Source organism: Amphibalanus amphitrite, unplaced genomic scaffold (genome assembly GCF_019059575.1).
Source record: "Amphibalanus amphitrite isolate SeventyFive unplaced genomic scaffold, NRLGWU_Aamphi_draft 000403F_arrow, whole genome shotgun sequence".
Classification (NCBI taxonomy): domain Eukaryota; kingdom Metazoa; phylum Arthropoda; class Thecostraca; order Balanomorpha; family Balanidae; genus Amphibalanus; species Amphibalanus amphitrite.
The window spans coordinates 410,766-435,971 of NW_024881897.1; the positions used below are offsets into that span (position 1 = coordinate 410,766).

The 25,206-nt window shown below is 49.1% G+C and overlaps 1 protein-coding gene across 2 annotated transcripts; it reads right to left on the reverse strand.

The window, feature by feature from the left end:
• Positions 1-1,175: 1,175 nt before the first annotated feature.
• On the reverse strand, positions 1,176-24,805 carry LOC122390635 (helicase POLQ-like). Of its 2 annotated transcripts, XM_043383779.1 has the most exons (16): positions 24,603-24,798; positions 13,554-14,432; positions 13,217-13,314; positions 12,721-12,899; positions 12,188-12,417; positions 11,783-11,928; positions 11,356-11,483; positions 8,873-8,985; positions 8,316-8,456; positions 7,413-7,592; positions 6,626-6,944; positions 5,273-5,430; positions 4,883-4,972; positions 3,765-4,052; positions 3,174-3,308; positions 1,176-1,859 (listed from the first exon to the last, which is right to left on the reverse strand). In XM_043383779.1, exons 1-16 carry the CDS (start codon positions 24,618-24,620, stop codon positions 1,608-1,610), a joined length of 3,354 nt encoding a protein of 1,117 aa, XP_043239714.1. In that variant the 5' UTR covers positions 24,621-24,798; the 3' UTR covers positions 1,176-1,607. The 2 variants fall into 2 exon arrangements, 1 of the variants encoding a protein (XP_043239714.1); XR_006258191.1 differs by lacking the exons at positions 1,176-1,859; positions 3,174-3,308; positions 3,765-4,052; ... (10 more) ...; positions 13,217-13,314; positions 13,554-14,432 and adding an exon at positions 18,228-18,716 and having other exon boundaries at positions 24,603-24,805.
• Positions 24,806-25,206: the final 401 nt, after the last annotated feature.

Consider the following 25,206-nt stretch of genomic DNA (forward strand, 5'->3'; position numbering starts at 1 on the left):
CAAATGGGATAAAGTTTCCCGTCCAGTCCGGATCAGGGGGTTGCGGCGTGGAGGAAGATTTGAGTTTCCTGAGGATATTTTGAATACAGAAGCTCTTTATGAAACATGAAACATGCATTTTATATTATTTTAACGGTCAAAACAGCGGCCGATGTCGGTCCGACGTCGGCTGGACCTCAGCAATTGATCTCGGTCCGACGTCGGCCCGACGTCGGCTGGACCTCGGCTGGACGTCGGAACATGCGGGCATATCCGACATCCAGCCGACGTCGTGCCGAGGTTGGACCGACGTCGGGCCGACGTCGGCATGCCGATGCCGAGTTGCCGACGTCACCCCGACGTCGGCCGACGTCGGGCCGACGTCGGCATGTTTACTGGGTTTATTCACCAAGTACCCTGGAAAGACAATCCTGATAGTTTGGATCCATTCCAAACCACTGATATTTGATAAACAAGGACAAATGCTCAATCCGAACCGTAGCAAACGCTTTGAAGCTGTGCAAAACTCGACTGAGATTCCCTTCTTGACAATAACACCCGAGTCTGCGCCTACTACGAAGTGCGTCGCCGTTTTTTCAGTTTCGTTGATCCATCAGGAAGTCTCGCTTGTTTCTCCTATAAAACCTGGGGTCACCTGGAGCCGGTTTAAACCACAGGTACACAGAGGAAAGCTAGCTTGTCCTGGGAACCTCCCCCACAACTCGGGAGACCAACCACCAAGGGGTGGTGACCCGAGCCTTGCACGGTGCATCTCAGAAGTCTGCAGTTTGCACTAGTTCTCACGGAGATGAGCTGTCGACGCGAAGAGACAAAGCGATGAACGGAAAAAGGCAGCATATCTACCAACGCGACGAACCGGTGGGCCAGCAATGAGCAAAGCTTGCAATTGCGTCACCGGAAAATTGAGCACTATAATCGGAAGCCTGAGGCCTGAGCTTTCCTCCCACGTTAGTTGGTGCAGCGTACCGCATTCTGGATTTGCAGTCGCGAGGGGTGCTGTTTTTTTTTTCTGAAGATGCTGAGACTCGACACCGAACAGCGTTACCTGGCGTTATCTAAAACAGACTGCCACCGATAGCTCTGCTCCTTCTAAATCCCAACCCTGGGTCGCCATCCACATATGCCATTTTTAGTAAAAAACGACACCCTCAGGACTCAAAAAGAAAACAAGCAGGGCAGTTTGTAATTTGTATCATGCATTAGCCGGCAGTCCTGTATAATAATTATCTGAACACATATATGGCCATAAACACTCACACAATGACTCGCAATGGATGAGATCTGACGATTTGCCACCGTCAAGCTCGCACGCGAGGGTCTGCCAGTTCGTCCAAAAAAGGGACAAATCTTCCCCCCCCCCTACCATTACACTCATACTACATCACACACCACAGTCAAGGCCCCGCGTTCAGAAAAAAAAAACTCTGGGATGAGAAAACACCGAGGGTTGTAAACTAACACAGCCATCACATCACACAGGCCTGAGTGGGCCGCTGAGCTCCGTTAACGATCTGAGCTACGCCGCGCAGACTAGTAACACGCTAGCCTCTGACTCTGCTGTACCACCGACCCAGCCCTCTCCGAGGTAAACTATCACGGGAGCCCGCTCACTTACTGACCGTCTCGGTGACAGCGGTCTCCGGCGGCGCGTCTGTCCTTGCCCCGCCTGTCGCCTGCTGCGGAGGACCGGTCGCCGGGTCGGCCACCTCCCGGGGCGGCTCTGTCGCCTGGTCCACTCGAGCAGAGTTCAGCAGCACCTCCCCCAGACCGGGCGAAGAGTGGAACTGGGCTGACTTGATGCCGTCCAACAGAAACTCGGCCTCCTCCTGGAGAGCCTCCGCCTTCTCCAACAGCAGCATCTGACACCAAAACATCGACAATGTCACCAACAACGCCCATATCCTCATCGAAACACACACATCACCAAAAGATCGACACCAAAATCAAGATGACATGAGCAGGCTCCGGTATAATCAGGTGATCAATGGCGACAGAACAAAGGCTGGCAGCATCTAAGCAAGATGAATGACATATTTGCATCTGCCTGTATGGCATGGGTATTTCTTGTCATGCGAGATGAAATTGCGATGTCATTTGTTAATTTCTTTATCATTAAATGACAAACTTGATTCTAACCCAATCAAACTGATACATACACGTGTAGTTATTTCTTTTATTTTTTACCGGTACAAATGTTGAAACGATCCTAGATTACGACACCCAAAAACCGTACTATTATGAAACATCATCCATGTTCGATGATAAAATCTACGGCGACCACGGACCTCCAGCTGGGATTCGGCCCCAGACGCCAATCATATATCATCCATTCAGTCGTGATCGCAATGAGTTGCTGCAAATCCACGGTATCAATGAACCACCGCTAAAAACGACTATCAATAAGTGATTCTCATGGAAGCCCCGGAAAAAGGCCACATCCGGGGGTAGTGTTTCTGTCAATTATAAAACAATCGGTGTAGGATCGGCCCCTTTAAGTCCCCGACATTGGTGACATATTCCACGGACAAAAAGTGATATATGTGCTGATTGTTGTCGCCCACACAGAGATGAACATTGGCGATAAAAGGGACGATCGCGATCCTAGAGATCGTTCACGAATCGTGGCTGAGATGACCGCGTGACCAAGGACGGTCCAAGTGAGAGGCAGCTGTGCAGGCTCAATAAACAATGGCCGTCGTGCCGCACAGAAACCAATGATGGGACGATACGATCTATACGGCCAGCATCTACGTGGAAAGCGCAATTTGCAGTGTTCGGCAAGGTTATCAGTAGAATCGTCTGGTCCTGCTCAGTGGAACACGAAAAATAAATAAGATTTGGCATTGTAAAACGGTCAAGGGCATGCTTTTAAAACCCGGTAATTGGCACCGATATAGATCCAAATCACTCGACAACCTTCCTAGTTACGATGATTAAAGCGTTGATGAACAGGTGTGGCGATTTCAGACTAAGCTTATTTACGCTTTCTCATTAAGGTTTCTTACAGAAACATTCACAAACAGCTTGTGAAAAACACAGGACCAAAACACACAAAATACGTCGATACCAAGGCGCGCAGACCATCATTGATAACCTATCCCCACCAACTGTAAGTGTAACTTTACTCTAAAACAACGTTCATTGAGTCTCAGCATTCTATTGGGAAGTCTCACCTTAGCCGAGTCGACGATCTGCCGGGCGACGCGGCGCGGCAGGTGGTCCAGGGTCCGCACCAGGGCCTCGGGATCGGCGTTGGCCACGTCGGCGAGGGTCCGGTAGCCAGCGGCGTACAGCGCCCGCGCCCGGCCCTGGAGCGGAGGGAAGACACGGGGTAGAACACCACGGACTACGCTGAGGGACACAGCTGCCGAGAGAAATGGCTGACGAAAAAATAGACAAGAGAAATAGAAAATGGCTGCAAATAAGATTATTATCATGGCCCGTGGTCAGCTGAACAATAATTTGGCTTTCAGTCATACATGCACCATGAGTCATCCATTCATACGTACACTCGTATCGAAACAACTGGTAGGTATTGTTGATTTGTGGCACAAAAACAAATTTGTCCGTTTGATCTACAGGATCCGTTGATCTGTTTGATCTTTGATCGATTTGATCTGTAGGAATGTCATAATCCCCTGGCATCGAACACAGGTTTCAGTCGCTTATGTTAACTTCATGACATTACCGAGAACACATAATTTCAATCGGATAATCACAATAACCACCTCACAGCTCACTACCATACGCCGTCCCCGCCGCACCTGTTTCACGGCGGGCAGTTCGAGCAGCTGGGCCAGCTCAGCGGCAGCTCCGGTGGCCAGCTTCCTGTTAAACACATCCAGCAGCTGTACGAACGGCCACAGCTCGTCCAGCTGGCGGCAGAAGTGGAGCACAGCCGCCGAGAAGGCGCCGGTGGACTGCAGCAGCGCCTGCAGCTGACCTCGCTGCAGCTGACAGCGGTGGGCCGCGTCCCAGAGGGAGCCGCCACGAAGCGCCTCGTACACGACGAGAGTTAGGTAGAAACGGTGCGCCACCGGCATGGAGGACGCCTGAGTGGCATAGGGTTAGGGGTTAGATGCAGTGGTCAAGCCGGGTCAGGGGCAGGCCAAAGGAAACACGATGGGGCAGGCCAAAGGAAACACGATGGTTCAGGATTCAGGACCCAAGGGACAGACTGGGAGGTTAGAAGACATGGCAAGGAGGGGAGACAAGAGTCCTGGTGTTGGGATTAGAGGTCACATGACAACCCAAGGGAAGGATAGCGGCCAGAGGAGAGGTCACGAACCAAGGGTGTCGTTCAGTGGTCCTGTGTTTGAGGGAAGCAAGTAAGAAATAATTGAAGTATAGTGGGAGAAGAGTTCTGAGTTCAGTCTACACCGGTATGACCAAGCTTAAGAAAGCTTCCGGCCTGAGTAGGCGACCTGTCTGGTTTTATTGTCTACCGAGAATGTCGAGTCATGCACTACCAGCGGTCAGAGAAAGGCCGAACGACATTTCTGCGGGGTCGGAAAACCCTGCAGCGGCCAGCCTCCAAAGTCACCCTGGCGTTGATGATATTGTGACCAAAAGGCACGGCTTTATTTGTCATGACCATATCCTCACCGGATTATCAGCTAAATTAATGATGACCAGACTGGGAGGTAATTTCGAAGCATTAAAACAATTCGAAAATCGCGTCTTTCGGATGCTACCGAAAAAGTGATTCATTTTCACTCGAGCGTTAACGAGGGAGCAAACAAGTTGTTGCTGACCTTGCCAGTGAGTCATTTATAAGTGTTTTTGAATTGTTGAAGTTTGTTTGTTTCCATAGAATACGAAAGCGCCAGTAGCCACTAGAAAACAGAGTCCTGTGTTAACCAGAGAGAGAGTAGGAGATCACCTTTTTGCCGGACATCATGCGGACAATCTGCGCCTCCGTGACCCCAATCAGTCTGGCCACGGCCGCCTCCTCCTCGTTCAGAGCAGAGTACTGTAACGCACAGACGGATTACAAATTACACACGGGCGCCGGGGGTTAGACAGACTGAGATAGTGAGATAACAGCAACCAGCCCAGTCACAGCCGCTTCCTCAGCGTTCAGAGCAGAGTACTGTAACGCGCAGACGAGTCAAGGGAAAAGGAGCATTAATTGATCAAGTCACAAGATCTCCTCAGCATCCACAGTCGTGTACTGCAACGCAGAGGCGGGTAACTCAGAGGGAATGATATCCATATTCTATCCACTTTATCCATCCATCCACCCGTATCCACTATATCCACCTCCACTCACCATATCCAGGTAGGTGACGGCGCACGGCTGGATAAAGTCCATCATATCGTACGGCGTCACCAGGTACAGCAAGTGCAGCTGGTTGATCACAGCGAGAGCCGCCTGAGCTCGAGACAGGTCAGCGTACAGGCGACCGGCCAGTCGCAGGTCCACGTTTCCTGAAAGAGGTTAGGGTGGTTAACAGGACGAAATCAAAGTTTGCACCTCTACAGTTACCAATAGCTATTTTCTAAGGGCTGTTCAATGCATCACAGGTCACTTTTTCACAACATCCCTCACATCCTCCAGATTCTTTCTCATAGCAAGCGTTCAGCGGTAGTGGGCAACGTAACACCGAGACGTCATGGGCACTGGGCATCGAGTGGTGAGAAGGCTTCCAGCACACAGGGCCACCCACCCAACCACTATCTTCAACACAGTGCTACACCGTTAAAGGTAGTGTGCCAGCTTTCTTGGACCGTATGGAGTTAATGGCCCAGATAAGGAGAACCGGATTTTTAGAACTTATCCATACCTTCAAAACTCATGGAAACGTCTTAAATTCTTCAAATTTTGAGTACCCCAGTGCGAAATTCGCCCCGACGGGTTGTCGGTCGTACCCCAACCACATTTCACACCACTATGAACAATAAATGCACACACTGAAATCGCTATTACCGATATGCTCATCCAATCAAGTTTCGATAAACCCGTTCATCATCATCTCCTGCGGTTTCGAACACGCCTGTCAGGTGGCTTCTGATGCTCGTCGAGGTCGGAATTTCCAAATACGCGTGGTGCGTCGGGCCGCGCGCTCTGACTTCGGCCAATAAAAATGCGTCAGCTGATCATTGTCATTTCTGCCACTTGCGTGTGGTGAAATGGGGTCATAACTTATAAGACGGCTTTTTCATATCAATTATTTTACATAAAATCATATTTCAAACCATAAATAATGTTCGACAGCCAAATAAAAGAAAAAGTACCAATACGGGCTTACAGTTTAAGGCTCGACATTGTGTTGTCTACGATTAGACAGCTGATAACTCATTCCCGTACGTCGTATGGTCGTAACACTATAATGACCTAAACCTTTGCTTATTGTCACAAGTGCGCCGCATTCGCGATTGCTGCCCGACGCCTGTTTGCAGGTGAGCCCACTACAGTTGTTATACATATCTAAAAACCGATAAACTTTTAGGCGAAAAAGGCACTATTCCAGGCCCATTTTTGATTTTTTTTGCGATATTAGGTAAAAACAGAAGCTTCTTATCCTAGGAAAAATAAAATGGGAAATCTTTCAAAGGTGGCACACTACCTTTAAACCCCAGAACAGACAGCGCAGGAACTGTCAAAGCCTGCGCCGATACCCACCTTTAACGGCAGCCGTGCCGAGTCGGCTGACCTTCAGTTGCCACGTCTCCGACCAGGCCCGCCCGTCAGCGGCCAGCTCCTCCGCCGAGATCTCGCCCGGATCGTAGTCACGGGCGGCGTCACGATCGGCGTCACGGGCGGCGTCAAGGGCGGAGTCACGGGCGGCGTCAGTGTTGGCATCACGTTCGGAGGCTGTCTCCAGAGCAGCAACTGGCTGAGGGTTGGCCGTGTTCGTGCCGCCGTCCCTCCGACTGATCCGGAGTAGTCGCTCGCTCCTCAGCGCAGCCACAGTGTCGGTGACGAGCGCGGTGAGGTCCACCTGGCGATGGATAGCGGAGACGGTGTGATACGAGAATATGACTGCAGATGACAGTGCTTGGTGTGTGGTATTATTTACACGATGAAACATTTCAATCGCATAAACTTGATGCGATATGACAAAAAAGGTGACGTAGTGCCTGAGTGGCTGGCCAGCAGTGTGCGGCGTAGCAGGCAGACCAGGGGGGGGGGGGGGGTCTCACCTTTAGCGTCTCAGCCTGTTCTGCCAGCAGTGTACAGCCTAGCAGGCGGATCAGCAGAGGTCTCACCTTTAGTGTCTCGGCCTGAGTAGCCAGCACTGTGAGGCCCAGCAGACTGATCAGTCTCACCTTTAGTGTCTCGGCCTGTTTTGCCAGCAGTGTGCGGCCCAGCAGACGGTTCGGCTCAGGGGTCTCACCTTTAGTGTCTCTGCCTGTTTTGCCAGCAGTGTGCGGCCCAGCAGGCCGACCAGAGGGGGAGAGGCTCTCACCTTTAGCGTCTCTGCCTGTTTTGCCAGCAGTGTGCGGCCCAGCAGACGGACCAGCGCCGCCGGCGAGTCGGCCAGACCCAGAGCCACGGCGGACAGCAGCAGACGCCTCAGGCCGTGGCCGTCCTGCTCCAGCAGTGTGGAAACACACCGCTCCATGGGAGCGGTCAGCAGCTGTCCCACCTGGGCACGGGGTTAGGGTAGGTCATTTAAGGGCAGCAGATGTTCCACCTGGGCACATGAGTCAGGGCGGGTCACTGCAGGTAAGCAGATGTCCCACCCAGCGCCAAGGGTTTCAGCAGGTCAGATCGCCTCATGTCAACAGCAGACAGGGTCACACACACAGCGTCACGACTGGTCAATTCAGCTGACAGGACAGCTGGTCACTTCGGATTAGCAACAGACATATATAATGCCAGCAATGACAAAAAAGGCCGGCATAGGTTGGCAAAGCAGTAATTCAACCCTGTATGACGAAGTTGCAGCAGCATGAGCTGGCAGTGAATGACACACCAACAGTATTTGCCCCAGCGTTTGTTTTTGTTTTGTTGGGTTAGGCCCTTTCGGTCCAGTAAGACCATTTCAGAGCCGGGAGGATGATAGGATATAGGGGGAGACATTGGTCTGGGCAGGCACCCTAGTGAGTCGCCGGGGCTGAGCCCGTCCGAAGACAGGCCACCCAGCCCCAAGGCACTCACTGCACCCGGCTACGGGGTGCGCTCCCTCGGGAGCAGCGGTGCCGCTCCAAGGGAGCAGCCCGCATGAGATAAAGTTGCCTGTCCAGCCCGGAGGGGGGTTGCGGTGTGGAGGAGAAGGATTTCAGTATCCTGAGGATAGAAGCATGGAACGGTCTGCCCCAGCGTTCGATCGCCTGGGCCTGGCTCTGCCGTGGTGCGCTGTGCTCACCAGTTTCGCGTCGCGGGGCGAAACGATGAGGATCGACTCTCCCGAATCATCGATGCCCGCTCGGCCAGCCCGTCCCACCATCTGCTTGTACCGGCCCCGGCTGAGGAAGGCTGAGCCCGTGTACGGCGACCGCAGCACCACCTGGTGACACGGACGGGAAAGAACAGCGTCAGCGGGGCTGGGAAACAAGTCCAATGAGAGCTCCACGTATGGTTGGCAGCTAGCAATGATTTAGAGATATGCAAGTCTATCAATTAGGAGTTAATGTGTACATAATGTGTAATGATAATGTGTACATATACAACCAATTAGGAGTTAGTGTATGGCAAATGTGAATCGATAAAAAAATAACTGACATTGGACCTAGCCCTGCAGCAACTCACAAAGGGTCAACCAAGAGGTGACCACGTCACCGGCTTCCCAGCAATTTTACTAGAGCGATAAGTGCATTCGTGCATCGTGGGAGAACAACACACCGGTCAACACTCCACCGATTAGCGAGTGTCCCAGCAGTCCCATCCCACCGCCAAGAACCGACGCGGCGCGGCGGGACGTACCCGTTTGGCCGGCAGGTTCACCCCGGCCGCTAACGTGGAGGTGCAACAGAGACAGCACAGGGTACCCTCCAGGTAGGCCTCCTCCAGCAGCTTCCTCTCGTCAGTGGTCAGACCTGCCGGGTAGTGATGTCAATTACGGAAAATCGGAATACCGATACCATGGATGATATAACACTGGATTGGTGTCTCGTGGAAATTAACATTGGGATCCGCGACATTGGGAGCAGGCCTGCCATCTAGCGAGAGAATTATCGTAAGTTAGGAGCAAGCCGAGTGAACGCCATCTCTCAGCATTATGACACACGTGGGTGTAGTGTGTAAGTTGGCTTAAAGTGCATATTCCCACGAATTGGAGGTAATCTTACTGGACTTGAGACGATAAAAATGTCTTAAATGCTTGAAAGTCAAAAATGTCAAGCAGCATTTAGGTAATAACGAAATAAAATGCGTAAGACGATGTGTGTATTGAAACGCCCGGTCCCATCGGCTTGTTCGACCTTTTCAATGGTCATTACTCACAATGATACAGCAGTTTGACAGTATGTCATACATATTTGGTAGGCTTATTCCTTCTTCTCCGAATTTCGCTCGATTTTCTTCATCTTAGTTAATTGTTACGGCACGTGCCACGTGCCAACTTAGGGGTGTCAAAATTGTTCCACATAGAGTAACTCCGCAATGGCTGGGCCCATTACAGTAAAACTTCGTTAATAGTTAGGCACCCAGTGGCCAATGCATTTCCATGTGTCACTATGAGGGTGCTACTGCACGTGCGCACGTGCGGGGTGCCGCTTCCATATCTCAAGAACAGCTGGGCGGATAGCACTCAAACTTTGTACACAAATGTCACATCGATGCTCGCACTGCATTGATCAGTGCTTACATTGGTGCAGAGTCGTAAAGAAAACGAGAAAATGAGATGCGTGGTGTTTATGCCTTTCTGTTCCAGCAGTTGATTGATCCGCAACTGGAGATCCTTGTTTGTGAAGGCTTCGTCTCCCTTTTCCACCCCTTGTTTAAAATAACATTAACAATGTACTTACGAAGAAGATCACACATCAAAGTTGTTTTAGGCGGCTATCTCGGGCCAGGGTTGCGGAGTTGTAGTCAGAGCCAGCGGTTCTGTTCCGACTCGGAGTCGGTTGATTTTTAAAAGCTGTAGTCGGTGTATGAGTCTAACGTCACCGAAAAGTCATCGACTCCACAGACTTACCAGGGCTGCAGAGTCGGAGTCATAGTCGGAGTCTGTGTGAATCGACAGTTCTGCCCGGAGGAGTCGGAGTCGATATTTGGATACCGGAATCGGAGTTGGAGCCAAAGTCACTGAAATTTCATCGACTACGCAGCACTGGTTGGGTCCCTTTCAAAGAGCGTCTTGAATGACATGTTGAGCGGCAATGACGTTAGCAATGCCGTTCAACTTTTTCATTAGACTTATAGATAGTACTTAACGTTCGTTTTGTTCTTTGATCGGGCAATTTGTTTGATTTAGGCCAAGTAAAGACTCATGTGAAAAATAGCAAACACGACACGTGCTGGCGAAGTCTCCAATAACTCCCTGTTTCACGATTTAATCAGGAAATAACATGGAACTGCTTATCTTATTACTGACGCTGCACATAAATCTATTAATTTCTTCGCTTTAACTGACATATAAAGACATAACCTTTTGAAAATTTGCAAAACAAGCCCGCTACTACACCACACTCCCGTGTGTCACAATGCTAATCAGCGGCGTTCACTCGGCTTGCTCCTAACTTACGATAATTCTCCCGCTAGATGGCAGGCCTGAGCTCAATGTCGCCAAAAACTGCGAAGACACCAATCCATTATTATATCATCCATGCCGATACCAAACCAAATACCAACCAAAACCGTGGGGAAATACCGAAACCAAACCAACTTGGGAATATGAGGAAAATACCAACTTTTTACCAAGTTTTCAGCCTGTTATACATTAGTGAGGGTTCATGATACCAACAAAATACCAAACACATTAGCATTTAAATACCAAATACCATGTTGGTATCGGTTTGGTATCGGTATACAAAAAAGTTGGTATCCGATTGACATCTGTACTGCCGGGGGTCATGGGGGGGGGGGTCATTGAGCATTGAGGGGTCACCGGCGGGGGGAAGCTGAGGGACTGTAGGGTCATCACATGACAGAGCGCTTCGGGCATGAGCAAAGTCCTGAAACAGGAAGACAATCTGAGCATCGCACGAGTCAAACTCGACAGTCACAATGAAATACATACATGCAGACTAAGCTACTGCGGCTCAGTCTGCACAGCCCTGCAGCAGGCATAAATCAAAGGCAGTTCACGATAAAAGCAAAGGCTAAGTAGGCATATCTTTTGATCAATGCCTACTTGATCAAAATCTTTCGCATTTCCTCTTGTGGTAAGTTTTCAGCTACGCAACATTAACAAATAAGAAATGAGCATGTCTCTCGATTTGCTTAGTCATCATATGTACACGTACCTGAGTGGTGGTACGCCACGCCGTAGGGCAGGGTCTGTCTGAGGACAGGACACACCGTGCCGCCTCCCTCGGTCACCAGCGCGGCGTACAGTGATTTCTTCTTGTCCAGCACGTGCTCCTTCAGCTCACTGGAAGAGGGTCGGGGCCGATGACAAATTGAGGAGACTGGGTGAGTGAGAACATCGGACACTTTTCGTCAAGTGTACGTTCTATTCTTGCTGGTAGGTGGGCTGGTGATGCGACTTTCGAAACCAGCAATAATGAGAAATAACACCATATTGTGGAGAAATTACCAAAATCTCACACAAAGGTACACAAAACTACACCCCAAATCATTCCACCAACAGAACAGGTGTCAGGAACTTCCCAACACAGGTAAATGGAAAGGTGTGCCATTCCCCTCTTCCCACTAAATCAGAATACATACCTCTTCAGCGCTAAGCAGATGAGCCGAGCGACGGCCTCGCAGTTCTTGCGCGTAGGGCAGAAGACGAGACAGGAGTTTGCGGGGACTACCTCGGCGACCAGGCCGCCTACGCCGTCCGGGTCCCGCTGACGCTGCTGCTCCGTGTACTGGGGACAAATTGAGAGGATGTTTATACCGCGGACATGGGAGAGGTAATCATATTGGGACAACATGAGACGGATTATCATACTGGGACAACATGGGACGCATGGTTATACTGGAACAACTTACGTCGGATAGTAAATATAAGGGAGCGGTCCACTGACCGAAAACAAAGAGACGATTCATTATACTGGGACAATATGGGACGGTTAGTTGCATGGACGCGAACAACGAGATCTCGAAAAATATTTGCAACGCCCTCACCTGGAACAGCGGCGTGCGTCGTGGCGTTAGCAGCGCCCGCCAGTCGTCCGCGTCGAGCGGGGGCGCCTTGGGCGCCGGTCCGGTCACCTCCAGCAGCTGACCGTCGAGCAGCACGTGCTCGCGCAGCTGGACGGGCCGAAACTGGCCCTGGTACACCTGTGCCTCGAGGAAGGCGGCCAGGTCGTCCATGTTGCCAATGGTGGCGCTCATACCCACTAGGTGCGCCTCGGCTGTGCAGGAAAGACGGTGGGGGTTAAAGAGTAATCCTGGGTAAAATGAGAGGGTACATGTTGGGGGGGGGGGAGCGCCCACTCACACCATGATGATGCATGTATTGAACGATAATTACATCGATTTTATTGATCATTTGCAATGCCAACAGTATCGCACGCCAAGATAATAATAAATGTGGTCCCAGACTGACATGATATCAAAATACCTAAACGCACAATCACTGTTTCAGTCCACGCATCCCCACCCACTCTCTCAGCACTCCAGTTCTCTCTCTCTCTCCCCGTTCCGAGTCCACTCACGCGCTGCCGCCTTCAGTTTGGTGATGAGAATCTCCAGGGTGGCGCCGCGTCCTCCCGACTCTCCGAGCATATGGACCTCGTCGACCACGACCAGACCGAGCTCCGAGATCCGGTCGGCCTCCAGTAGACTGCTTACCAGACCGCTGGCCTTCTCGATCGTGCACACGTACACCACACGGCTGTCGGAACGACGGGACGGGCAGTTCATTCTCATTGGCTGAGATGGAGAGACCGGGACAACGAAGCGCATTACCAGGCAGTATGTTTGTACAGTTGAACTCAAACACGATGTTTTCAAACACACTGCTACTCTTCCAAACAATATTCGATAGCCAGCAAGGCATGCAATTAAGAACATTCTTTCACATTGCACAGAAGTACACGTAAAATTGCTACAACAATAATCGAAGGACCTCTGCGAGGCGCTAAATCAAATAGATCAACAATAGAAAAGTGATCGTTGGTTTACACAGGCTCACGCCCTGCGTCTGCTCACCGTTTTCTGCGTTTCACGGGCGGGAAAGCCCCGCGACTTCCCGCGTACTCCTCGATCAGGAAACCCAGAGCGATGCCGAAGGGAGCTAGCGCTCGGACCTGCCGGTGAGATACATGATCACGATTAACTCATAAATTCGGAAGTTTACATTGCTGCTTGCTAGTTGATAATCGTGCAATTAGCGTATCAAAATTACTTAATTACTGTTGCTATATATCGGGTATATCAAATTACTGTTCATCAAAAGGAAAGCGAAACATAAAATAGTATCATACCAGTGACCAACAATTATCCCTACCCCCAGTCACCCCGTGCCCCTGTCACCAGTGTCACCCACCTTCTCCTGGACGATGGCCACGTAGGGCAGCACGAGCACAGCGTCACGATGTCGGCAGAGCACCTCCTTCAGGATGAGCAGCTCGGCCACCAGCGTCTTGCCGCCGCTGGTCGGCAGGCTGTAGACGAGGTTGTCGCGCTTCAGCACGGCCGGCAGTCGCAGACACTCCTCCTGCCACTCGTACAGCGCCGTGATGCCGCGCTGCTTGGCCAACAGAGTCTGCACCAGCGACGGAAGGCCATGGAACGGGCCCACGGCGGAGCACGGCGGCAGCTCCGTCTCGGCGGCCCGAACCAGCGCCGCCCGCCGCCGCTGGCTCTCCGCCTCACACGAGGATGGGGCTCCACTGATCTGTGAGACCAGCGCCGGGCTGACGCCGTAGGACGGGAGGGGTAGTGACGGGGAGGCGGCGCCCCACTGCGACTGACTGGAGGCAGCCAGACGCCGCCGGAGCCGCTCAATGGCCGGCACGGAGCGCGGACGAGGAGTCAGCTGGCTCGGCTCCTGAGAGAAGTCGGCCGGCGGCGGGCTGGCGGTGCCGCGGCCGGCTGGGCTGGGTGTCGACCTCACCCGGCATGGCCGCCGACGCGAGACCGAGGACGTCTTCCGACACAGCACTGGCGAGGTGAGCGGTGCAGCAGCGCTGGGTTCGGCACCGGTCTGGGCTGGTGGACTGCAGATGGATGTGGGAGACGCCGATACTACCGGCTGCTGGGCCCCAGACTCTGGGGTGGACGCGACAGCCGCCGGAGAGAAGTTGAACAGGTCTGTCAGCGAGCTGTCCAGGTTCAGAAGTGCCTCAGCTCCCGGACTGGTTGGGCAGGTGGATCGCCGACGCTTTGGAGCACTTTCTTCCACCGAAGACATTTTTAACAAATCCTGCAATGCAGAGAAGAAGGGTGGTGAGTTTATGAGCTATGCTGGCCTTATTAATAGTACAAGTCATACTCATCCATTGTAAACTGTTAGTTTTTTCCCCCAATACAATTCATCAGATTAAGATGTTAGCAATATTGTTAACATTATAAACTCAATCTTCTTTGCCAAAATGTGTAGAATGTAGAGCTTTCTCAAAGTGTTTGTTCAAATACCTATGACTTCTCATTTAATGTTTGCCTCAATATAACACACCAAATATCCATGTAATAAAAGGTCTCGCAGTCCATAATGAGGCAGCAAAATATAAGAGTACCTATGTTAACCGGTACCTACAGGGTCTTTCATAATGAATGTTACTTTTGAAAGAGCTATTTCTCAGGACATATATGTTCCTCATGTAATATGTACCATCACATGAAACAGAAACACATTAGCGTTTTTGCACACACAACTTTCATTTGAATGCTCCTCAGGAATTTTCCACTGTATCGCCCTTAATTAAGGCACAGGTTTCGGCCCTCTGACGAAGGTGTCGCACCCCGCGCCTCACAACGTCTGGGTCCAGGCTTCCAGCAAACCTCTCCACTGTGGTTCGCAGTGGATGGCTGCAGGAGGGTTTTGTCTCAGATCTGCCAATGCGACTCCCCAAAACCATATAGTCCAGCGGGGAGAGGTCAGGACTCCGTGGTGGCCATGGTCGCTCGGTGAGGCGGCTGATAACGCGCTCTTCGAAATTCTCGATCAGCCACTGGCGCAACAGCTGCCGTGGTGTACACTGTGGCACCATCCTGCTGGAACCACAGGCCGTCTCTTTGAACCTTGTCCCTGACCTGAGGCAGAAGCATTCCTGGAGCAGCCTGAGGTAAGCCACCCCGTTCAGTGTTGACCCAGGGGAGAGCCAATGGATGAAAACTTGTCCGTCGACCGTAATCCGTAATGCGTTTTAGTGGTGTCGACATACTCTGCTTTTCCGTGAAGGAAAATTGGCGTTGTGAATTTTTATTTCTTTGGGACAAAACCCTAATCAATTTGCAACAATACGCACATAAAATTCACGCGAAAGTGATAAATTAAGAGCTCCTAACTAAATGTTCAAAAGTAACATTCATTATGAAAGACCCTGTATGTTAACCAGCACGGCGCGCGTGCTGGGGGAAGGGGCGTTTGTACGCTCCCCCTCAGGCTTTTTCGCGAATATCTCAAAAACGGCGGCGCGCTGCGCGCGTTTTTGGTACAACTGTTCATAATCTTTTCCACATGTTTTGAAAAATTTCAGACCGGGGCCGTTCAAGGTCAGGTCACCAGGTCACGTCAAAGGACCTTACCTCAGAAAAGTTCAAAGGCTCGCTACCGCTACACCGACTGAACGATCACTTTAAAACCTTCAGTGATTGATGAGAATAAAAGTATGCATAAAATGTATATCTCATTTTTTATATCTGTGACCTAAGGTCAGGTCAATTTTGCAATCTCTTCATTATCAGTCAAAGGGAGAAAATTGAAATGAGCCTCTTTTGGACGAATGTCGTTCAAAACCCTCTCAAACATGGTTTATTGGTAAACATGTCACACTGAATTGAAAAAATGCACCTGTGACCCCTCTGTGTGCCCCTGAGGTCATCTCAGGCCACGAACGGTCACCAGCAGTTTTTTTGCTACAACTTTTGATAGAGACGTGCTAGATCGGTGAAAACATGTCAGATGTGTTCAGCTCGATGATACTACGGACTGAATGATATGCAACATGACCCTTTCCAGTCAGCTCATGACCTTGAATTGAGGCCAAACTTTCAAATATGACCTTTCAAGGTCAATGAATGATTCATTCGATGCGTCTCGATGAGAGGAACACGATGGTGGCAAAATTAATGTCATGGCTCTCTTAAGTCAAGTGTTATTACCTACTGAAAAAACATTATCGTAAAAACAGTTCTTTTTAGAGTTTTTGCCTTCTGGCTGGAGGCTAAACTGTTGACCTGAGGTCAAATCTTAGAACAATACTCAGAAATGTCTATAAAAGGGCTATCGAATATGCTTTTCTGCGGCGCTATAGCTCTATAGGTTCCTGAGTTAGCCATTGGCAGTTTCCAAAATTGTTGAAATGTACTAAATTTGACCTTTGAAGACCTCTAGTGAACTGACATTTGACCTGACCTAAGAAATGACCAAAGTGTTTCCTGCATTATTATTTACTCTCTTTCGATTGCCGCTTACTGTGTGTCGCTACATGGCCCAGGAGCCGAGTTAGACAGGGGGGCGTAAAAATGGTCCCCCTAGCACGACACGGAAGACACAGCCCACCATGCACGGCGCGTCGGCGCGGGTTAAGTGGTGGAGAAGCCTCAACTCTCCTCCTAAAGTTTGTCATGTATTGCGAGAACAAGGCTGATTTTGATTGGGCATTGGGCAAGCACTAGTGCTGCATGTATGAAGTGCTATAATTGTTGTTCATGAACTCCTTGTAACATGATCAAACAAAGTTTAAAACTGACAAAACAAAAGCACATTTGGTAACATCAAATAAGAAAATCAAGTTGATGCTGTGTCTTCCTTTAGAAAACATCCAAATGATGGCACTGCTGGTAGGTGCGTTGCGTCTGCCTGTAAATTTCAAATTTTGCGGCTAAAATCGGGCAGGAAGTCCTCACCCGGTTACTGATTTGACACTGATTGAATAACGCTACTGAAGTACATAATTTAAACACAAACACAGTAAAGATAATCTATTTTTTCTATAGTACCAGTAGTACCACATGACATGCAAATGACACATCATCAACGGATGACAGCGCATGACAGCGAAGCTTGTGACATGACAGCCAAATGACAGCGATGACAGCTATCAGCTGATTTCTTGGTGCGGCAATAGTGACTTGTTCTATTTTTAAATCGTCGATAGCTGACAACAAATATGCACAGTGGTAGGTAAAACCATGGATTACCTACTACCTGGATCGGCAACTCCGCGGAATTCCCATTGTATTGCGCGACCGCCCGAAAGTGCTGCCACCTATCGAGCAGACTGATCCCTGCTAAGGACAGCCCGCCGCCGCCGCCCAGTCAGGCAGCGGCCAATACCAGCAAAGTCCGAAAATGACCGGCAAGTTACATGGCCTGAACCAGCCGCGGCTAAGTTTGGCATAGGCCAACAGTGTCGGGTTCCGGAAGAGCGGTCCAGGGCGGTTCCATAGACTATGTATCGTTTTGGAAAGAATGGTTTGGTGGGTCGTTTACCGAGCGCGACTGGCCGATTTTACCTCAGCACGTCGTATTGTTAGCTCTCATGGCCAGGCCAGGCGCCTTCTGCCAGCTGCCTGAAAATACCTTCGATCAAACGACTTTGTCTATCACTCGGGTTGCCCCTGATCAGCTTGAGCATTCCAACTCAGTCGTCGGTAGACCGCAGAGGAAATGTGCCGTCCGCCGTGAAACATCCAAATCATTGCTACAGCCATTTTGACTGACTTATAAACATCAAGACAAATGCTGTCATATCGATTAACGAATATCTGCACCACTGACAATTTCTATCAAGAAGCATTCCAGGATTATAAGCTTACCATACACCGTTTCGTTAAAAAACTGTTTCCATATTGAACTTATATTTGCCGTCGCATGAGCGAATTGCCTACTGAGTACAGGCTGAAACCGATTCTTTCCGCAGTCAGAAATCATGTGCGAGACCGAGAGCCTATTCAAATAAACCCCGGTCGCACGCGCATCCATAACACGCACCTCCTTGCGTGCGATTGATGCTATTGCAACTTAATGGATTTGAATAGGTTCTCGTGTGCGATTTCCTGACTGTGGAAATAGTCTGTCTCGGCCTGAAGTTCAGAATTTAACACAGGTTCAATGACAACTAAGGTGAACGATGACACACAATGTATACAATGCATATTATTGCATAGACTGATAGGTAGGTTTCGAGAAACGACGTGCCACATGCCTACTAAACGATGTCGTAGCACCAAGCTGGTTTCCAATTCACACCTACCACCAGAGTATATCGGGAATAAATGCAAACACGATGCACACGAACGCATTATCCGCTCAATGGGTATGCCCGTAGTGGGTATGTTAGTCAGTTACAAACGCTGTAATACCTTAAACATTTTCGGCCGAGCCAGTTCACAGTTCACACCTCGGCTGCCTGCTGCCGTCACGTCACACGTGTCCGCAGTGGGCGTGCACCTGCGAGTGCGTGCATCATAATTCACATCACAAATCACAGGATGCCAATTCAAGTCAGCACACCGTGGAAACTGAACCCATCTCTTTGATCTGAAACGAAGAGTGAGAGAGGGAAATTAGATACCTGAGCATACCGTAATGAAATGGAGAGTGAGGGCATTCCAAGGCAAACTGTTTCCCCACAACATCACAAAAAGTATTTTACATTGCGATGATGTTGGCAAAAAATAAAATAAATAATACCTTGACAAGATACTCCCAAACAAAAGTACCCAAAAGCTTAACACCTTATCTGCTAGGCTTACATAGTTTAAAATGGCTTTATCTTACTTAAATCTATCTGCTATCTACACACAGTTTGGCTAGCACTCGTTCTAAAAAGGTGATTGTTATATATCATTCAATAGAGGGAAACTCACAAACTTCTTCGTACTACTCTGGACCTTTTGGCTTTGAGAAAAGAAGGAAGCTGATGTCAGGGACCAGGGTCGGCACTCTTTTGTCATTTGTGGTTGACAATGGCACTGGCTGCCATTAGGCTTTCTTTTTACTGTCAAATGGTTCAGTTTTTCAGGCTGAGAACATGATTTATTTAAATGTGTTTTTTTATTCAATATCATTCAACTATTTATGAAATCAGGGCATTGGCAAGCAGGTTATAAAAATTAGCTGAAATGACATGATGCCAGTCAACTGCTCCTGAAGTGTGTTGCACTCTAGTCAGCCGTTCAGAGAAATAGGCCCGGGCAGCGCTTGTCGAACAGCACTGCGGATCCGAAGGTTGGGACTTTAATTGTGAAAAACCGCCCGCCCGCCGCCAAACGCAAAACCGCAAAACGCACGCCCAAAACGCAAACGCAAACTTCGCAAAAAAACAATGGCCCGCCCGCCAAAAACCGCAGAAAAAACGCAAAAAACGCCGCAAAAAACGCCCGTCCGCCGCAAAACGCAAACACCGCCTCCGCAAAAAACGCATCGCCCGCCGCCAACCGCGCAACGCCGCAAAAAACGGACGCCCGCCGCAAACCGCAAATCCGCAAATAAAGGCCGGCCGCCGGCAACCGCAAAACGCCGCAAAAAACGGCCGCCCACCGGCAACCGCAAAACGCCGCAAAAAACGGCCGCCCGCCGCAAACCACAAAACGCCGCAAAAAACGGCCGCCCGCCGCAAACCGCCGCAAAAAAAACGGCCGCCCGCCGCCAAACAAACACCGCAAAAAACGCAAATACCGCCGCAAAAAACGCCCGCCCGCCGCCAACCGCAAAACGCCGCAAAAAACGGCCGCCCGCCGCCAAACGCAAACACCGCAAAAATGCAAAAACGGCCGCCCGCCGTCAAACGCAAACACCGAAAAAACGCAAACACCGCCGCAAAAACGCCCGCCATAGGCAAAACGCAAACACTGACGCATTAAGACAAATATGGCGCCCTGCGGCATATGTGGTGCATTCATGTCTGCCGTGTAAGCAGCCATCCCTTAATTACAGCGCATCCTAATCGTCCAATGTTCGACAAAGTTGCGCAAATTCTGCGCTTTGCGGCAAAAATGGCGCTTTGAGACAAACGTGGCGCACTGCAACAAACATGGCGCATTCGTTCATGTCGCTTAACAATTCATCCACCCAACAAATTCTAGCCCAATCGGACTTAAACTGAAAAAGTTATGTACATTTGAATATTTCACATAAAATATCTCCGCAACGGAGGTGCCCAGATTTGCATAGTGATTGTTCTTAATTGAAAAGTCCCAACCTTCGGATATCCGAAGGTTGGGACTTGAATTGTGAAAAACCGCCCGCCCGCCGCCAAACGCAAACACCGCAAAACGCGCAAAACGGACGCCAAAACGCCAACGCAAATGCCGCAAAAAAATCGCCCGCGAAAACCGCAAAAAAAAACTCAAAAAACGCAGCAAAAAAATCAAAACCGCCCGCATCGCACGCACCCCAAACGCCAAAAAACGCCCGTCCGCCGCAAAACGCGAAAACCGCAAAAAAACGCAAACCCCGCCGCCGCAAAAAAAAAACCGCATCGCCCGCCGCCAACCGCGAAACGCCGCAAAAAACGACCGCCCGCCGCAAACCGCAACACCGCAAATAACGGCCGGCCGCCGGCGACCGCAAAACGCTGCAGAAAGCCGCCCGCCGCAAACCGCAAAACGCCGCAAAAGAAACGGCCAACCGCCACACACCGCCGCAAAAACGGCCGCCCGCCGCCAAACGCAAACACCGCAAAAACACCCGCATGGCCCGCCCGCCCGCCGCCAAACACAAAAACCGCAAAAAACGCAAACACCGCCGCAAAAAAACGCCCGCAACGCCCGCCGCCAACCGCAAAACGCCGCAAAAAAAACGGCCGCCCGCCGCCAAACGCAAACACCGCAAAAAAAAACGCAAAAACGGCCGCCCACCGCCTAACACCGGAAAAACGCAAACACCGCCACAAAAAAACGACCGCCGTCCGTTAAACGCAAACACTGACGCCATTGACCTCTATTGACCTCTATTAGGTATTATAGAGGTCAATGACTGACGCATTAAGACAAATATGGCGCTCTGCGGCAAATGTGGTGCATTCATATCTGCCGTTTAAGCAGCCATCCCTTAATTACAGCGCATCCTAATCGTCCAATGTTCGACAAAGATACGCACATTCTGCGATTTGCGGCAAAAATGGCGCTTTGAGACAAACGTGGCGCACTGAGTCAAACGTGGCGCATTTGTTCCTGTCGCTTAACATTTCATCCACCCACCAAATTCTAGCCTAATCGGACTTAAACTGACAATGTTATGCACATTTGAATATTTCACTGTAAGATATCTCCGCAAAGGAGGTGCCCAAATTTGCACGTGTGCCATGTGACCGCCGGTGGTGTAAGCAGGACTTGTCCCCTCACTGATTGCACCATTTCAGTGTTCCTGGCTTGTGCTGTTTTCGTGCTATAAGGCCACAAATCGGCAAACACACGATAATCTGGGAGGTACGCGACTCAAACACGTGGCCACGTGGCACGTGCCGGACCTCTGATAGCTTCACCGCTCACGCCACGTGATGACCCATCGACGTGGCCATCAGCATGTAAAAGATGACCCCGGCCGGTGTCACCGTCTCTGAACAGTGGACGGCTAAACTCGAAAAACGGGAAAATTTAGGGAAATTTCACCTTTGAATATATAATTTCCCCAGAATTTTGAATTTTTCATTTTACAAAAAATCCGAGATAGCAGTTTTTTAGCCCCCTTCATTCTGTGCCTATACCCGTTTTCAGATCGACCCTATCATAAAACCTGACGGCCTGACGGCTATTTCCCCCATTCCTTGCATTTCACAATGCTAGTATATTTAAGCACCAAAATTGACCCCGTGCCACGGCACGTGCAATAGCACGTGGGCCACGTGACCACTAGTGCGACAAGCTGGACTCATCTGCTCACCGGCTGCACTGATTTGGTGTCGCTAGGTGGAGTGGTTTCCACGCCATAGGACCCCCAGTTGGCCAATGTCGCATTTACCACGAGGTTACCCCATCAAACACGTTTGCACGTGGCACGTGCTTTTCAATCGCCCCATATCTGACCCATACCACGTGGTAGCCGACACCCCGGGACACAACATATTCGAACATTTTCAAAATCTAACGTGGAAATTTTTGGCAAAATCGATTTGAAAATAATTTTTCGAAAATGCCATAGGCTCAACATGGGGTAACTGTCGGCGTCGATTACCCGAAATTTTGTCATTTATATTTTAAATAATTACCCCCAGAAGGTGAGGTGCCAGCCAAAGAACTGACCCTAAAAATGTGGACAAATATTACTGAACAGATTTTGCGCAAATCGCATTTTCAATTTTTCCCCATGTTAACCCTATGGGAAAATGCACGTGCCGATTACCCCAAAACGGGTTAATTATATTTCAAGCAACCGGTACCAGCCGGTAGCTCCCCCATAGGGGACCAAACGCTGAAAATGGCAAGAAAATCTAACGAGCCGTTTTCGAGGGTATCAAGATGTCCTAAATCGCGGCAGAAACGCTAAACACCCCCCTAGAGAGGTAGCTCAGGTTGGGATTTTCAATAGAAAATCACAATTCTAAAGAATAGTGATTGTCTAATTGAAAAGTCCCAACCTTCGGATACGTAGGAAACTGATATGGGTGAGCAGTGAGTCTGAACAGTGAGCAGTTGACCAATTTATAGGTAGGTATTGGCACTACACAATATAAAACAGAAACCATTTTCAATAGTTGAACAAATATTGAGTTAAAAAATAATGGCACACTAACTGATTTTGCTAAACTAAAAACTTAACAAAAACTTAAGCAATTCACAACTAACAATGCATCATCCACCACCTATCATGCGCTGCCAAGACCGAAATTGTATCACAAGCAAAACCATGGCTATATCAGTCGGGCGCACTGTGGTATCTCCGATTCATTTATGGAGACGTTTCTATTATTGGAAACGTTTCCAATTTTGACTACTCTTCTGTTCCAAAAATGGAAACGCTCGTTCCATAAATAGAAACGCTAACATCTCCGCACATATTTTCTTGCCGAGGGTGGCTGGATTTGATGTCTAACGACTGTTTCGCGTAAAACAAGCTCAGATACACCAAGAGCACTTGTCTTCTTGCATGGAAAGCTGTCGTATGCATTCAAATTCACGCCTTTAAAATGCTCCTGAATCGTATCCATTTATGGAGACGTAGTTTCCAAAAATGGAAACGCCGATGTTCCAAAAATAGAAACGCTGAAGTTCAAATGTGTGCAAACTTAGCTTAAATGTGTTTTTAAAATTCACATGCAACTAAAAATTTGATGTTTTGGGACTGGTTTAGCATCTCGGCTCTCGGCAGTTACTTTGGACGTCGGGTTCGATAATAATACATTACGCGCCACAACTTAAGCACATTCAAAAGTCAACTAAAACTAAGATTTCCCAGAAACTACTGGACAGATGTGGTCCAAAGTGGGCAATACATAAAGCGTAGATATCATTTCAATATATAAAATTGATATCAATGTTACACATGAGCTAGAATGAATAAATTCATCGTCAGAATACAACGATATTTGGTGTGACGACGGTGCAGACCTTATTTCCATCCTGCTTTTTACGTATTTGCACGGAGATTTACGTTGATCCGAGCCTACGATCATATTCAGCACATTTGAAATATCATAAAATGCCCACTTAAGTCTCCAAATAGGGCTTTGCAACAACTTTCATGCGATTTAATCAAAGATTGACGACCACCAGGCCGCTGGTACACCGGAAAATGCAGCGTGAAAACGAATGAAAAACTGAAGTTCCCGGTGATGTGGTTGTTCCAATCAATGGGCCAGTCTTTCAGTAGTCTGTTAAAAACGTTATTTTTTGTTCAAAACATTCATCAATGTTATAAATTTCGATTAGAAAAAGGTGTGATTTTTTTTATCACGTCAACATGTTATAAGCATCGCCTCGTTCGTTAACTTTCGGTTTTCTGATCGGAAAGTCGGAGAACAGGAACATAAACTAGAATGCTGGCTGTCGATTGGTGGTATCCTGTGCATGCCAAATTGCACCAATCAATGCCCAGTTTGCTTTATAGGTAGCGATGCACACAGCGTCTCCATTTATGGAACAGACCGTTTCTATTTTTGGAAACGGCGTATCCATTTTTGGAACATTGTTCCAAAAATGGAAACGTTTCCATAAATGGATCGGAAATACCACAGTGTGCCCGACTGATATCAGCGGCATGTATAAGCTTGAGATATGATGTGTCAAACATAGGTATAACAAACATATAAAAACATAAAATTAAACATATAAATAAGTGATTAACCATTCAATTACGGAAATTATACGATTTTTAACGACATATGGCGAGAAGCAATGTGCGCCAGTATCGTCAACAGCCGCTCTTTACAGTCATATTTTAAGCCACTCAGACCCTCCAACCACAAAAAAACCTTACCAATCTTACCTTGCCATCTTCCTCCATCTTCTGAAACCTTCCAATCTGCTCCAAAGGGGCTTAACTTTTCAAAAAACAAGGCAAACGATCCTACGACGCGACGCCGACCATTGTTTTGAATAGCACCCGCTCCCCCGCGTCCTTAGCGCTCGACACCACTGCCACCTAGCGGTGGTCACAAACATCGAGGAGTTGCCGATCCAGGTACTACTTCATCCATGGTAAAACAAAATCGCTCCCATGTCACGGTCGTCAAGTTAGATGTAAGTGAATCCTAATCTATAATCTAAGATTCGGAATCAGGTGAGCCCCTACGATTTGGACCAAACTTGGTCAGTGGATAGTACGTAACGTCCTGATTACGATGCACCCAAAATCTAAGCTCGGCCCGCCATATTTACGAAGTTACGGATGTTTCAATTTCAAGGTCATTCGGGAGAGCCCCTACGATTTCCGTCAAAATTTGTGTACGGACACTCTAGATGCTCCTCATTACGAATATCACAAAATTTAAGCTCGGCCCGCCATATTTACGAAGTTACGGAGGCTTGAATTTCAAGGTCATTTGGGTGAGCCCCTGCGATTTCCGTCAAAATTGGTATACGGACAGCAT

Coding starts and splice junctions, on each gene's coding strand:
- LOC122390635 (XM_043383779.1), bottom strand. Junction 8,986..11,355: donor CGTGGCGTACCACCACTCAG/GTACGTGTACAT, acceptor ACTACCCGGCAG/GTCTGACCACTGACGAGAGG. Junction 4,973..5,272: donor CCGTCACCTACCTGGATATG/GTGAGTGGAGGT, acceptor TGTGCGTTACAG/TACTCTGCTCTGAACGAGGA.